At 37.0% G+C, this 15,921-nt stretch overlaps 1 protein-coding gene across 1 annotated transcript in view; it reads left to right on the top strand.

Annotated features, from left to right (window-relative positions):
- The first annotated feature begins 214 nt into the window (after positions 1 to 214).
- The window catches only part of LOC150088436 (putative glutathione-specific gamma-glutamylcyclotransferase 2), a 34,291-nt gene continuing 18,584 nt past the window's right edge, over positions 215 to 15,921 (top strand). The window contains exon 1 of the mRNA XM_090370775.1: positions 215 to 376. Coding sequence (XP_090226901.1) covers positions 242 to 376 — 135 coding nt within the window. The 5' untranslated portion in view covers positions 215 to 241. The remainder of the gene's footprint in view (positions 377 to 15,921) is intronic.

The raw sequence follows: 15,921 nt of genomic DNA, 5'->3' as shown, positions 1-15,921 counted from the left end.
ATTTTTCAATTCCGAACAGAATATATCAGAGGGCGCTTCAATAAATTTTTATCAAAAAAATGTAAACATACCAGCTGTTTTCTGGGTATTTAAATTTAGGTCGAAAGTGAATCTATTATTTTTATGTTTGTATTAAAAAGAATAGCAAATACGATTAGATCGTGTTTTTTTTTTTTTTTTTTCTGACTTGTTACAGTAATAAGTGTAGGAGCTGTAATCTTGGGAATATAAATCAACGCAGATGTGGGTGTTTGGTTATGGATCGTTAATGTGGAAAGTCGATTTTCCTTACGAAAGAAAAATAGTAGGATACATTAAAGGTTTTATCAGACGATTTTGGCAAGGTAGCGAAGATCATCGAGGAATACCCGGAAGGGTAAATTCTTTTTTGAACTAATTTCGATATTCGAAAATTGATTACGAATTGATTATGAATTTAGAATATTATTGGGAATAATATTCTAAATTCAGTAGTCTGTCAGAACCATATACAAATAATTTTCAGTTTTTATTTTCTCATAATTTTGGGTTCTTATTTACATCGTTGTTTTTGAAATCATGCAAAAGTATGTAAATAGCATAAAGCATTTTATGCTTACCGTATGTTATTCTGCTCTAGCCACGTTGCTATGGAAATTGTTAGTAACAGTGACTCAAAGGCAAAGCAGCTTTAAGTGCTTGAGAGCATTACATTAGCATTCGATAATGTAATAGAATTGCCTTATAGAAGAATTGACGAACAATTTAAAAATAAAATTTCCGTTTATACTCCAAGTTTGATATAAGGTCAATGAAATTTCCCATATAGATTACAGGAAAGCTACCATACATCGTGGTATCATATGGATTTGAACACGTGGTATGACGGTGCGAACTAGGGTGGTCAACCGTCCCAATTTATAAATGCAAATCCCACTTCCGCGTTACGTTAAGTGGTACAGTTCTTTCCCCCACCCATTTTTTTTCTTCTTTTTGCATTCAGCGTTTTAATTATATATATCATTAGCTAATTTGATTAACAGAACTCATTCTGTCAGTACCATATTCTAATGCTGTGACTGATAGAATCTTTAGTTTCATGAAAATTGTGTGGAAAAAGTAAAAGAAATAGGGTAACTTCTTTTAATATTAGTGTAACCACATATCTGGCATTAAATCAGTCCTACTTTTTGAACAGGTGGCCGACTTGGACTTGTTATTGTCCAAGAGAAGTTTACAAGAATCTGTTTTTCTTACCAGAAAGATTTTAGCTTATACGATACTGGATGTAGTAGTAGTGACATCTGATGCAAGAAAGCAAGTGAGGCTTAAGTTTTGCAAAGCTTATGTAGCATCTGCCAAAAAAAAAAAAAAAAAAAAATCACACCATTCCCTCCAAATTCCTGTCCAGTTCCTCCTTAAATTTATTCAACCTATCAACTTCCACAACGACAGATGGAAGTTTGTTCCAGCAATTAACCACCTGCTGGCTAAAGGCAAATTTCCGCACATCTATTCTACATCTGGCTTTTCTTAATTTGAATGTGCCCCCTTAGGTTCGTAATCTGAACAAGTGGAAGGATCCCATCAGAATTCAGCGTGCTCAACCCATTCAAGGCCCTATACACCTCAATCAGATCACCGCGCAGGTGCCTAGTCTCCAGCCACTGCAATTTGCAGAACTTAAGCCTCTCTTGGTAAGAGGATCCCTTCATTCCCCTCACCAATCTTGTTGCCCTTCTCTGTACATGCTCAAGCAAATCGACATCCTTCCTGAAATAAGGCCTCCAGACCTGTATGCAGTACTCAAAACATGGCCTGACCATTGCCTTATACAGAAGGACAATCACCTCCTTTTCCCTGCTAGCAAAATTCCTATATATCATTGACAAAACCCCAAAACCTACCCTGGCAGCCTCTCTGCATTGCTCAGAAAACTTCATATCTGACTGCACAATTACTCCCAGGTCTTTTTCATTTTCTACCACCTTAAGTGTAGTACCACACAGTTGGTACTTTTCTCTTGGGTTACTTCTACCCCATATTCAGTACTTGGCATTTGTAAACTTCAGTTGCCACTTCTTAGCCCATTTACCCAAATTATCTAGATCCTGTTGCAGTAGCACACTGTCATTAACAACCCTGCCAACCTTTGTATCATCTGCAAACTTCGACACTAAGCCTGATATACCTTCATCAATATCATTGATAAATATACAAAACAACAGTGGACCCAACACCGAACCCTGTGGGACTCCACTAATAACATTAGTCCACGAAAAGCAGCACCCATTGATTACCACCCTGGCTTCTCCCACTTAACCATCCTTTTATCCATTGTAGCAACTTACCCTGAATACCATTCTGCTCCAATTTGTACAATAGTCTTCCATGCGCAACAGTGTCAAAAGCTTTCCTGAAATCCAAATATATGATATCAAAATTATTTTTTGCATCCAGTTCCTTTGTAACCACATCATAATCTCCTATCAAATTTGTCAGACAAGACTTTCCCTTAACAAACCCATGCTGTGTCTGAATTATTGCTGCAGTCTTGTCTAGATGATCCTGTAATGCATCTTTAACCAGTGACTCCGTTATTTTACCCGGAACAGAAGTTAAACTAACCGGTCTGTAATTACTTGTATCACCGTTCGATCCCCCTTTGCGAATTGGGGATACATTTGTACATCTCCAGTCCATGGGAACCTCCCGAGTCCAAGGTTGCTCTCATAATTATGGCTAAGGGTTTTCTTAGTTGCTTTGCCGCCTCCTTTAATATAACTGGATAGATCCCATCCACCCCAGGTGCTTTTCTTATGTTTAACTTCAACAATTTCTCCTCCACTTTGCTCTCAGTTATTACAAAATCATTAAGTACCCTGCTACAATTTGATAACCTTCTGCCATTTTCAAACCTTAATAATTCCTCGTGTGAATGTAGATGCAAAATACTCATTCAGTTTGTTTGTTTTCTGAGTGGGATCATCAACGGTCGAACCATCGATGTCAAGTGGACCAATCAGATTCATCCCCTTCCTTTTAGAGTTTATATAAGTAAAGAAATCCTTGCTGTTTTTCTTAGCATCTTTTGCCAAAGATTTCTCGTAATCTGCCTTCGCCTTGTTTCTTGTTCTTTTTTGGCAACTTCAGAGAGATAAACTTCTCTGTTTAGAACAAAGTTTATTTTTAGTATGCACAAAGTGAAAGTTTATTTTTGCAGAGTTTAGTTGTTTTTTTTTTTTTATAGTTTCCATGCTAGCTTTTTGTGGGAGTTGCAAGCAGTATCACATGTCATGCTACTGGCTTTTCATACAGATTAAGAAATACTGTTCAAGGCTTAGGCCTAAATGGATGTCAGATGAACTAATGGAACTCGTGGCAAAGAAGAAAAATGCATGGGATGCTTATAAATTATCAGGCGACACAGAAGCCTACGGTAGATAAAAGCTAGTCTGTAATCAAGTCACAAAGGAGGTTTGGCAAGTGAATGCAGATGAGAAATCTTTGGCAAAGGATATAAGAAAAACAGCAAGGACTTCTTTACTTATAAACTCTAGAAGGAAGTAGATGAATCAGATTGGTCCACTTGATATTGATGGTTCGGTTGTTGATGATCCTGCCCAGATAGCTAACAAACTGAATGAGTATTTTGCATCTACATTCACATATGAGGAATTCTGTAGGTAAGTGGAGGACAGAAGCTTATTAAACTCTAACAGGGAGCTCAATGATTTTGTAATAACTGTGAGAAAAGTGGAGGAGAAATTGTTGGCATTAAACATAAGAAAGGTACCTGGGGGTGGATGGGATCTATCCAGTTATATTGAAGGAGACAGTGAGGGAAGTAAGCAAACCCTTAGCCATAAATTATGAGAGCATCCTTGGATTCAGGGGAAGTCCCCACGGAATGGAGATGTGCAAATGTATCCTCAATTCACAAAAGGGGATCAAAGGGTGACAAGAGTAATTACAGACCTGTTAGTTTAACTTCTGTTTTGTAGAAAATAATGGAGTTGCTAGTTAAAGAAGCACTTCAGGATCATCTAGACAAGATTGCAGTAATAATTCAAACAGGCATGGATTTGTTTAGGGACAGTCTTGTCTGGCTCTTTGATGTGATTACAAAGGAACTGGATGCAAAAAATAAATTTGATATTATTATTAGCTATATGGTGAAAGGAAGCCTGAAGCTTTTGCTGCACCAGCCAAAAAAAAAAAAAATTTCTGAGTTACCCCCCTGTGTGTGTGTGTGTGTGAGAGAGAGAGAAGGGAATCACCAAGAAAAAGAATGATGATATCCAGCTGAGTACCCTGGGTGTGCCAAGCCCATATTCACCAGATGTGAGTCCCTGGGACCAATACTTGGATTTCAGGAAAGTTTTTGATACTGTTGTGCATGGAAGACTACTATACAAATTGGAGCAGTATAGAATTAAGGGCAAGTTGCTACAATATATAAAAGGGTGGTTGAGTGGGAGAAGACAGAGTTGTAATTAATGGACACTGCTCTTTGTGGACTTTTGTTATTAGTGGAGGAGTCCCCCAGGGTTCTGTGTTGGTACCACTGTTGTTTTGTATATTTATCAATGATAATGATGACGGATCTAGAAAAGTTGGGCAGATGAGCTGAGACAACTGAAGTTTAACATTGACAAATGCAAAGTACTTCATATGGGTAGAAGTAGTAGTAGTAGTAGTAGTAGTGGCACATGATGCAAGAAAGCAAGTGTAGGAGCTTATGCAGCATCAGCCAAAAAAAAAAAAAAAAAATCATCACACCATTCCCTCCAAATGCCTGTCCAGTTCCTCCTTAAATTTATTTAACCTATCAACTTCCACAACGACAGATGGAAGTTTGTTCCAGCAATTAACCACCCGCTGGCTAAAGGCAAATTTCCGCACATCTATTCTACATCTATCCTTTCTTAATTTGAACTTATGTCCCCGTAGGTTCGTAATCTGAACAAGTGGAAGGATCCCATCAGAATTCAGCGTGCTCAACCCATTCAAGGCCTTATAGACCTCAATCAGATCACCGCGCAGGTGCCTAGTCTCCAGCCACTGCAATTTGCAGAACTTAAGCCTCTCTTGGTAAGAGAATCCCTTCATTCCCCTCACCAATCGTGTTGCTCTTCTCTGTACACGCTCAAGCAAATCTACATCCTTCCTAAAATGAGGCCTCCAGACTTGTACGCAATACTCAAGGCGTGGCCTGACCATTGCCTTATACAGAGGGACAATCACCTCCTTTTCCCTGCTAGCAAAATTCCTATATATCATTGACAAAACCCCATGACCTGCCCTAGCAGCCTGTCTGCATTGCTCAGAAAACTTCATATCTGACTGCACAATTACTCCCAGGTCTTTTTCATTTTCTACCACCTTAAGTGTAGTACCACACAGTTGGTACGTTTCTCTGGGGTTACTTCTACCCATATGCAGTACTTTGCATTTGTCAAGGTTGAACTTCAGTTGCCACTTCTTAGCCCATCTGCCCAAATTATCTAGATCCTGTTGCAGTAGCACACTGCCATTACTGTCATTAACAACCCTGCCAACCTTTGTGTCATCTGCAAACTTCGACATTAAGCCTGATATACCTTCATCAATATCATTGATAAATACACAAAACAACAGTGGACCCAACACCGAACCCTGTGGGACTCCACTAATAACATTAGTCCACGAAGAGCAGCACCCATTGATTACCACCCTCTGTCTTCTCCCACTTAACCATCCTTTTATCCATTGTAGCAACTTACCCTTAATACCATTCTGCTCCAATTTGTACAGTAGTCTTCCATGCGCAACAGTGTCAAAAGCTTTCCTGAAATCCAAGTATATGATATCAAAATTATTTTTCGCATCCAGTTCCTTTGTGACCACATCATAATAACCAATCAAATTTGTCAGACAAGACTTTCCCTTAACAAACCCATGCTGTGTTTGAATTATTGCTGCAGTCTTGTCTAGATGATCCTGCAATGCATCTTTAACCAGTGACTCCATTATTTTACCCGGAACAGAAGTTAAACTAACTGGTCTGTAATTACTCGTGTCACCCTTCGATCCACCTTTGTGAATTGGGGACACATTTGCACATCTCCAGTCTGTGGGAACCTCCCCTGAGTCCAAGGATGCTCTCATAATTATGGCTAAGGGTTTGCTTAGTTGCTTTGCCGCCTCCTTTAAAATAACTGGATAGATCCCATCCACCCCAGGTGCCTTTCTTATGTTTAACTTCAACAATTTCTCCTCCACTTTGCTCTCAGTTATTACAAAATCATTAAGCACACTGCTACAATTTGATAACCTTCTTCCATTTTCAAACTGTAATAATTCCTCACGTGTGAATGTAGATGCAAAATACTCATTCAGTTTGTTTGCTATCTGAGCAGGATCATCAACAGTCGAACCATCGATGTCAAGTGGACCAATCATATTCATCCCCTTCCTTTTAGAGTTTATATAAGTAAAGAAATCCTTGCTGTTTTTCTTAGCATCCTTTGCCAAAGATTTCTCGTAATCCGCCTTCGCCTGCCGAACCTCCTTTGTGACCTGATTACAGACTAGCTTATATCTGCCACAGGCTTCTGCGTCACCTGATAATTTATATGCATCCCATGCATTTTTCTTCTCTGTCACGAGTCTCATTAGTTCATTTGATAACCATTTAGGCCTAAACCTTGAACGATATTTCTTAATCGGTATATAAAGTCTAGTAGCTTCCACGATTAATTCCTTGAATGCTTCCCACTTAGAATTTACTGTTGGTAACATCGTCAGTTGATCCCACTGTACAGAATTTAAAAACTGTCTGAGACCACTGTACTCCCCTTTACGGAAGCAAAAACTCTTTCCTTTACCCCTGACGGTAGTTACCTCTTTGAGTAAATCCCACTTCAGCACACTGTGATCACTGCCACCTAGTGGTTCCTTTATCTGCAAATTCTTAATACACGAATGATCACTGCTGATAACCAGATCAAGAGTGTTACTTTCTCTGGTTGCCTCTCGAACATGCTGCTGCAGAAAACAATCATCCAATAAATCCACAAAAGTCTGACTGGTGTGTGAGTGACCAACCCACAAGTTCCAGTCAATATCTGGGAAGTTAAAATCCCCCATTATAAGACATTCAGATTTACTGGCCCACTCTATTTCTCTGTACAATTGTTCATTGTACTCATTCAAGTCATTAGGCCTATAACACACTCCTACCCTTATTTTTCCTTTCGCAGTGCTTATCTCGCACCAAACTGACTCAACAGAGCACTGTTCATCTATATTAACTGGGTGCACTTCCTTTGATTTTATGTTTTTCTTAATTAACAGCATAACACCCCCTCCCTTTCTGTCCTGTCTATCCTTTCTGTACACATTGTACTCCCCAAATTCCAGTTCTGCATTCCTTATATCTTTGTGACACCACGTCTCTGCTATCCCAACAATATCCGCCTTTGATGTCTTGACCAACACTTCAAATTCATCAAATTTATTTACTATACTTCTAGCATTGGTATACATGCAAGCATACATGCTCCTATGACTATTCCTTGTTACCCTAACACATCCCATATACCCAACTATTCCATGATGACTGCCATCCGTCCCTGAAACCCCCAACACCCCTCGCTCCAGGTCGCTTCTTATTCTAATAGAAGTTGTGCAAGAATCACCTTCACCTCTGCCTGCGGTTACTGTTAAACTATTAATCTTTGTATCCCCCCAAACTAGCAGTTTTCCGACCCACCTAACACTGCCTCGATAGCATCAGCAAATATTCTTGCACCCTTTCTATTTAAGTGTATCCCATCCCTGTAGAAGCAATCTCTCCTGTTAACAAGTACAGTCCAGGCTGAAAAAAATTCTACCCCTTGAGCCTTGCACAATCCTTCCAGGGCCGAATTGATCGACAAGGCTCTCATCATGTACTCCCTCCTATCGTGTCTGGGCAGAATTGCAGACACTTTCAAATTCAACCCTATTTCACGGCTTTTTTTCAACAGTGACCTGTACTTGTTGAGTAATTCCGCCGGTCTCCTACTCTTAATATCATTAGTGCCAACGTGTACAACTATATCACCTTTTGTGCCCTTGAAAGATGATATCCGCTCTACAACGTCATCAACCTTTGCCCCTGGCAGACATACCCTGGTCCTGTTCCACCTATCCTTTTTACAAAGGATGTTCCCCAGAGAAACATACCAACTGAACTGTGGGGTACTACACTTAGGTGGTAGAAAATGTAAAAGACCTGGGAGTAATTGCGCAGTCAGATATGAAGTTCTTTGAGCAGTGCAGACAAACTGCCAGAGCAGGTCATGGGGTGTTGTCAATGATATACAGGAATTTTTCTAGTGGGGAAAAAGGTGATTATCCCTTTGTATAAGGCAATTGACATGCCACGCCTTGAGTACTACATACAGGTATGTAGGCCTCATTTTAGGAAGGATGTAGAATTGCTTCAGTGAGTACAGATTAAGGCTACAAAATTGGTGAGGGGAATGAATGGTCCTCTTTCCAAGAAAGGCTTTTGTTCTGCAAATTGCAGCGTTTGGAGACTAGGCACCCGGGAGGAACTGGATGTATGTTTAGAGGGACTGAATGTGTGAAATAGTTTTTATTTTATTTTATTTTTTTTTTTACTGATGCTACATAAGCTTGCTTTCTTGCGTCATATGCCTGTACAACTACTACCATCAACAGTAACTTGTAGAGTAGGCATTGCCTTTTTTGGATTTTAAAATGTGGCACTCCTACTTTATACATTGGAAGCAGAATTATTGGTGAAACACAATTCAGATTTCACTTAAACACAGTTTATGATATGATGTGACTGCCTATTAAAAACAAAAATTGTGTAAGAATTGAATTGAAGGAGAGGTGTATATATATATAATAAACAAAAAAAAAGGAAAAAGGAAATAGAATCAAGTGCATTAGGCCAATGTTTCCCAACCTGTTGTCTATGAAAACTTAAGGTCCATGTAACTTATGAAAGTGGTCTGCAGGACAAAAACAAAATGGTTTTCTTTACAACAAGCAACTATCCCATTAACAGTGATGGCAGATATACAGGTATACCCATAACAACCTAACATATGCTATATGTGTAGAAGTATATGCACTTGAGTGACTGCAGTTCAAGCACAAACGACTAATAAATACAGTATTGTTATGTGTATTCTTTGTCTTATGAGCTCCACACTTTGTGGTCACTGTGGAGTACAAACAGAAAATTTAATTTCCTTATAGTTCTGTGCTGTGAAGGGCAAACTGTAAAAATGCAATTTTTACAGTTAGCCCTTCGATAATCGTTCGATAAACCCAATAGATAATGGTTTAAATGAATTGTTAATGCCTGTTTAACCCCTAGACACATTTATTCTTGTCCTAATGATGTGTAAGTCACTAACTCATTAACTTCTGAAATATTACTCCATTAGCAAGAGTGGCCACTGCAACTAGAGTGATCAAGTTCAAGGATGCAAAAGTATGTGCTTCAAGCCAGCATGACTGCTAAACATGGTGCTTATTCCCTCCATATCTTGTGAATGCCTCTGACCATGTAGTCATTCTGGAGTATAAACAAAAAATTTATTTTATGAAACTAATAAAAATATCCTAAGATGCATTCTATAACATAAAATTGCATGCCAATTAAAATTCAAGAAAAACTTGCTCTTTTAAGTGTATTTGCACTTTAAATGTAATTAAACTAAAATTTAAATGAAACACAAACATGAAAATGAAGATTTATATCAATTTCAGTTTTTCACTGAAAACTGGAATTGTTGATATAAATAATTGACTGTTACACGTGCATATCAAAATTCATATACTACCCGCATTCGATGTTGAACACAAGGAGACTTTACGCTCTTGCTGAAAATTGAGTGCAGAGTACTCAGTGCTAAAGATTGGGCTCATGTTCATGTTAGAGCCATGTAAGTTAGTGCATCATTTCTAGAAATGATGCTAATGCATTGACTTAATATGACAGTAAACTCTTCCCATAGTCTGAGGTTTTAAGTCCTAAATCCTACATGTTCAAGTTAGAGTCAAGTACTGTTATCCATGATTCTGCATAAGTTTCCAACATTTTTTAATTTGTGTAGCATTACTAGAATTGGCAAATCCACTGTGTATTTAAAAATCTGAGACACCTAGGATAGCTGTTTCAAAGCTTACTGGCTTCTCATTAGTTGTCCGGTAGTCTCTCTGAGTGAATTTATGTCAATCTGTGAAGACCAAGTACTTACCACTTGGGTTTTAGGCAGAACTGTGGATAACAGTATTTGGCTTAACAAAAGTATAGCAAGACATTAGTCATTACTGAAAACAAAATATTACACCATTACTTAACAAAAGTACAGCAAGACTGAACATTACAACCTTTTCAGTAAGAGCAGAAAGTCTCCCCATGATAAAAATTGAACACAGGTAAAGTATATAAAAGACAACACACATATGACATACCCAATAACCTTCCTGATGAGGTAGAACATTCATTGAAGAAAATGAAGAAACAAAAATGAATTGGAATATCATCAGCTTGGCTGAAACAAGAAAAAGAATTAGAGGAAAATCATAATCAATTATGCAGAGTTAATAAGGATTTCGGACTAAAGACGAACAAGTATGCCACAGGAAGGGATATAATCATTGAAGGAGCAGAAATTGAAAATGCAGATTTATATCGTTATCTTGGACAAGTCATTAGCTGTAATAATGATAAATGGCTGGAAGTCAAGAGAAGAATAAATTTCAGATGGATAGTATTCAGGAAATATAGTTGTATACTGAGGAGCAATATCCCAATTTGTCTGAAATGTAAAAGAACGAACCAATGTATATTCCCCACCATGATTTATGGAAGTGAAACTCACCAAAAGAATGGAGGAGAAGCTGGAAACTACACAGTGAAGAATGGAAAGAATTATATTAGAAATCAGACTGTTGGATAAGAAGATAAACGTGGATTAAGTAGCAAACATGAGTAATGGACATTCTTATCAAAACTAAAGAGCTGAAATGGACTTGGGCAGAACACATAGCTCAAAGACATGACAGATCAACTAAGAAAATAACAGAATGTTACCCAAGAGGTGCTAAAGGAAAACCTGGACGACAACAATTGAAATGGACAGATGAAATTCATGAGTTTGTGGGTAGTAAATACAGATGGCCATTGCACAAACTGAAGGAACTGGAAAGTTGCTGGAGAGGCCTTTAACCTGTAGTGGATTGAAAATGGCTGATGATGAAAGCATATAAATATTAATTTTTCAACTAATGCATTTAAACAATCTTGCAAACTTGTATTGCAAGATTGTTGTTTAAATGCATATGGCAAACACAGTCCAATTCTATGGCTTAACGTTTCCATTTAAAAACATAATGGTTATGTTTTTAATTGAAGCTTTATTGCTGTGTGCTGTTTGGCTGTTCACTTAGAGATGCTTGCCAGCTGATGAGAAACCAGTAAGCTTTGAAACACCAGTCCTGGTGATGTCTCAGATTTTTAAGTGTATAGCATCACCTGTTGTGATGATGCTGTATAACTTAAAAGGATATCAGAAACTTAAGAAGAACCATAGACAATGGTATTTGTCTCTAAGTTCAACATATGCCAAAACTTTAGTGAAGTATTCAGGGCTTGGGTCTTTAGTGTGAGCCTAAAGGCCTTACTGCATTCGATTGAAATCAGATGCAGTGAAGTGTACAAATTTTAATTTGTACACTTCACTGCTGAAAAAGGAAAGGACTGAGCGATTGTTCAGTATAGCGTGTAATTTCCTTATTGGTCTGGCCACAATCTTAAATTCAGTATCTTTAAAGAATCTGTTAAGCTGCTTGTGCCATTGTTCAACGTATGGGACAGAAATAAAGTATTTTTTGATGTTACTATTGTTGGTTGGTGTAGTTTTTTGTATCCTATCTTTTTATTTTATTTTATTATATTTTATTAATAGCAAGATACACAACAGGTAACCATTAACAGTGTATCTGACCATTAACATTTACAGGTAACCATTAACAGTCTATCCTTAGCTTGTACCCCAATTCAGTTTATTGTAGCAAGGGGGTGTCCCCTGTTTAAGAATCTGCTGGTTAATATCTGTATTTCTGAGTCTTTGCAGATTCCATCGTTGGATATTTATAGCCCTCTACAAAACAAAAAAAAAAAAAAAAAAGTGATCATCTCAGCTGGCTTTTGATCAAAAAACTGTTGCAAGAAGATCAAATTACTGCAAGAAGAGAGATGAATTTTTTTTTAATTTCTACAGTGCTTATGGAAAAAAAAAAAAAGAAACAGTGATGAAGTTTGAAGTAATTCACTTTTTTTTATTATGCAACAAAAGGATAAGTCACCATGTCAACAAGTTGGTTCATACCAATATTGTTGCAGAAAAAACTCTAGGGTGCTCTCCTCACTGTGTTTTTTACCATATTGCTGATATATATGAAGGCACGCATGATTAAAATTCAAAAGAATTAAACAAAATTAAAGTGTTCTTTATTTAACAAAATAACTATTGCAATTCCCTAATATCTCACATATGCAATAACAAAAAATAAAATACAAGAGTGCAGTCTATGATTAAATATTTGATTATACATAAATTTCGATTATTTTTCTGTTGTTTTATTTAGTTCTTTATTAATATTACTTGATTATTTTGAATAAAGCACTAATAAGCATATAGATACTGTTCAATTACTTTCAACAGCTTTAAACAAAAAAAAGGGGGGGGGGAGTGATGTTTGTTTTGTCAAGGTACCTATTTTTTTCCTAGCACCAACTCTCAGGTGGTGGCTATTATAGATGACCATTGCAGATAATTTGCAGCAGGTAATACTAAAAGCCTTCAGATTTTCTCCATGGCATTGAAACAAAAACATTTAGGTTTATTTTGCAGAAAGATTGTGATCAGTTCTTGACACAAAGAGCAATTTTTTGGGCATTAAATTAAATCTGGATAGATATAACCTACTAAAATATGTTAGAAGGTTACTCATCCCCTCCCCTGGAATGAAATAAATAGGGGCTCACATCTGGTGAGTATGGGCTTGGCACACCCAGGGTCCTGAGCTGGATATCATCATTCTTCTCTTTCTTGGTGATTCCTTTCTACTTCTGACACTCTCTCTCTCTCTCTCTCTCTCTCTCTCTCTCTCAGGGTAACTCCGGGAATTTTTTTTTTTTTGGCTGTTGCAGCATAAGCCTCAGGCTTCCTTGCACCATATTATGATTATTAGCCATATGGTGCAAAGAAGTCTGAGGCTTATGCTGCACCAGCCAAAAAAAAAAAAAAAAAATTCCCAGGTTACCCTGATAGAGAGAGAAGTAGAAAGGAATCACCAAGAAAGAGAAGAATGATGATATCCAGCCCAGGACCCTGGGTGTGCCAAGCCCATACTCACCAGATGTGAGCTCCTGGGATAAAATATGGCTAATAATAATAATGCTTGTATAGTATCTGGCAGATGCAATGTGAACATCTGTATTTCTGTCACTTGTTTAGCCGATAAAACCAAAACTCGACAGAAAGATTACATGCCTGTTACTGGTGTTTCACAGATGCCAGGTGGAAATGGGAGTTGCCTAAGAAAGATAGATGCCTTTGCTCATCTGGCATCTACTCTTGATTATTTGGTTTGCGGATTATCTGTGCATGATTCATTCTTTATTTACCGAGTCTTTGATTCTTAAAATTACACACTATATATAGACACAGATTATTTGGTTCATAAAAGCGGATATGTCCCTGTGTGACTCATCTCCTGGAACATGTACTAACACACAGGGAGTCGGAAGTGTGTGAATAGAGCACATTTCTCAGTGTCTCTCTCTAGCTAAAGGAGCAGCTGGTGTACTTCTTAGCATGGTAATTTAATGACATAATAGAGTAAATAAATATAAATAGAGTAAATATTCTGAAAAATGGAAGAAACCTGTGCACAGTATAAAACAAATGCTTCAGTTAAATGAAAAATATGAAAAGGGAAAATCTGCAATAAAACTTGCAAAAAAATATGACATTTGTTTGCTACATTAACAAAAGGAAGTTAAAGGAATTTTCACAAGACTGTGATAGTGGTGTAGGTCCTTTCAAGAAAAAGAACATGAAAAAGTCATCTTCTGAAAGCTTGGATTTAGTCCTAATTCAATGGTTCAGTCAAAAACAAGCAGAATACCTGTCTCCAGTACAATGTGTACATATGAAGCCAAGTTATTTCACGAAGCACTGAGATCGGAAGGTAACTTCTTTGCTTCATCTGGATGGCTAACCAGATTTAAGCAATGATGAACTTTCTGTGCATGGGGGAACAGCTCAGTGCTTGTGTTGCAGCAACTGATGCATTTCACCTAGAATTTCAGAAATATGTGGATGAATAAAATTTGAAGCCTGGTCAAATCAATAATGCTGATGAGACAGGCTTATATTGGAAATTCTTTCCTACAAAAAACTTTCTTTTGCAAAAGAAAAATCTACTCCAGGACATAAGTAATTTAAAGAATGTTTGACAGTCTTGTGGTGGGAAATGCATCGGGAAACCATAAAACAACTTTTGGTGACTGGAAAAGCAAAATAAAAAAAAAAAAACCCAAGATCATTTAAGGGCAATGAAGAAGATAAAAATCTTCCTGTGCATTATTATAATCAGAAAGGAGTTTGCATAAATAGAGAGATTTTTGAAGATTTTTTTTGTTAAAGCAAATGGATTTCACAAGTTCAGTCTTTTCTGAAAGATAAGGATTGTCACAAAAAGCAATATTAGACAATGCTTGTTTGCATCCAAATGAAAGCATACTGAAATCAGACAATGGTCTCATGCTTGTAAAATTTTTGCCCCCAAATGTTACATCCATAAATCAGCCCATGGATCAAGGAGTATTTTCATCAATGAAATGACATTATCATGCTGGTCTCTCGGAACTCTTGCTAATGAAGATGACAACTTCAATAGCATTCTGGAAAAAAATTACAGTACTAGATTGCTATTTATGGTGTGACTCTAGTGATACTAAAACCAGTATCACTTGATCCTGGAGGAAAATTCTAAATGTAGAAGATTTATCAAGTTCTAATGAAGAATATGCAAGTGAAATATCTGAGATAATGGATTTAACCCGATTTGCATCCTGTTAGATTTAGAAGGTTTGAAAATGTTGACAAAGAAATCCTAATTCACATAAATCAGGATTTCAATATGTTGAGCAATGCAGATATTGTTACCTCTGCTGCTAATCAACCCCAAGAGGAAGAAGTGAAGAAAAAGAATTTAACAGGCACATCAAATCACAGCACAGCACTACTGACATTAGGTAAACGCTCAGGGAGTCTCAAAAACAAGCAAAAATTATAGATTATCTGATTAAATAACATGTATGAATATACAGTAGGATCCACTATGGTTAGATTAAGCAGAAGTTCAGATTATTCATGTTCTTCAATTATCCATGCATTAGCCAAGCATTAACCCCCATGCATTAGCCTCCCCTCCATTAGTCAAGATAATTGAGAGTATACTGTATCAAAATGAAATTAAAAATGCAGAAAATAGTGTGTAACCAGTTAGAGAATACTGGTGCAAAAGTATACAAGAGGATTTGATTTCATTTACAAACTTTAAAAAATAACAATTTAAAAAAGTTGCATATGTACGGATGAACAAGCCACTAGTTAATGGCCTGAAAAAATATATTTTTTACTTGCTGCCTATTTGTACTATTAAGTATAAGAAAATGAATGAATGATTTCTTCCTCTGTTACCTAGTAGGTTCATCTTTGTCCATATAATATGTTTTCTTATAGTTTTTGTATTATAAAAGTTGACTTATGTAATGGAAAACTTGCACTTCAGTTGGAAATGTTTTGTTAATTACATGACATTTTCCAGAAATTGCTTTCAATTATTATATTGCTC

This window comes from Mastigoproctus giganteus, chromosome 3, assembly GCF_048544385.1.
Source record: "Mastigoproctus giganteus isolate SK-2022 chromosome 3, ASM4854438v1, whole genome shotgun sequence".
Classification (NCBI taxonomy): Eukaryota; Metazoa; Arthropoda; class Arachnida; order Uropygi; family Thelyphonidae; genus Mastigoproctus; species Mastigoproctus giganteus.
This window is presented reverse-complemented; position numbering and strand designations above follow the sequence as displayed.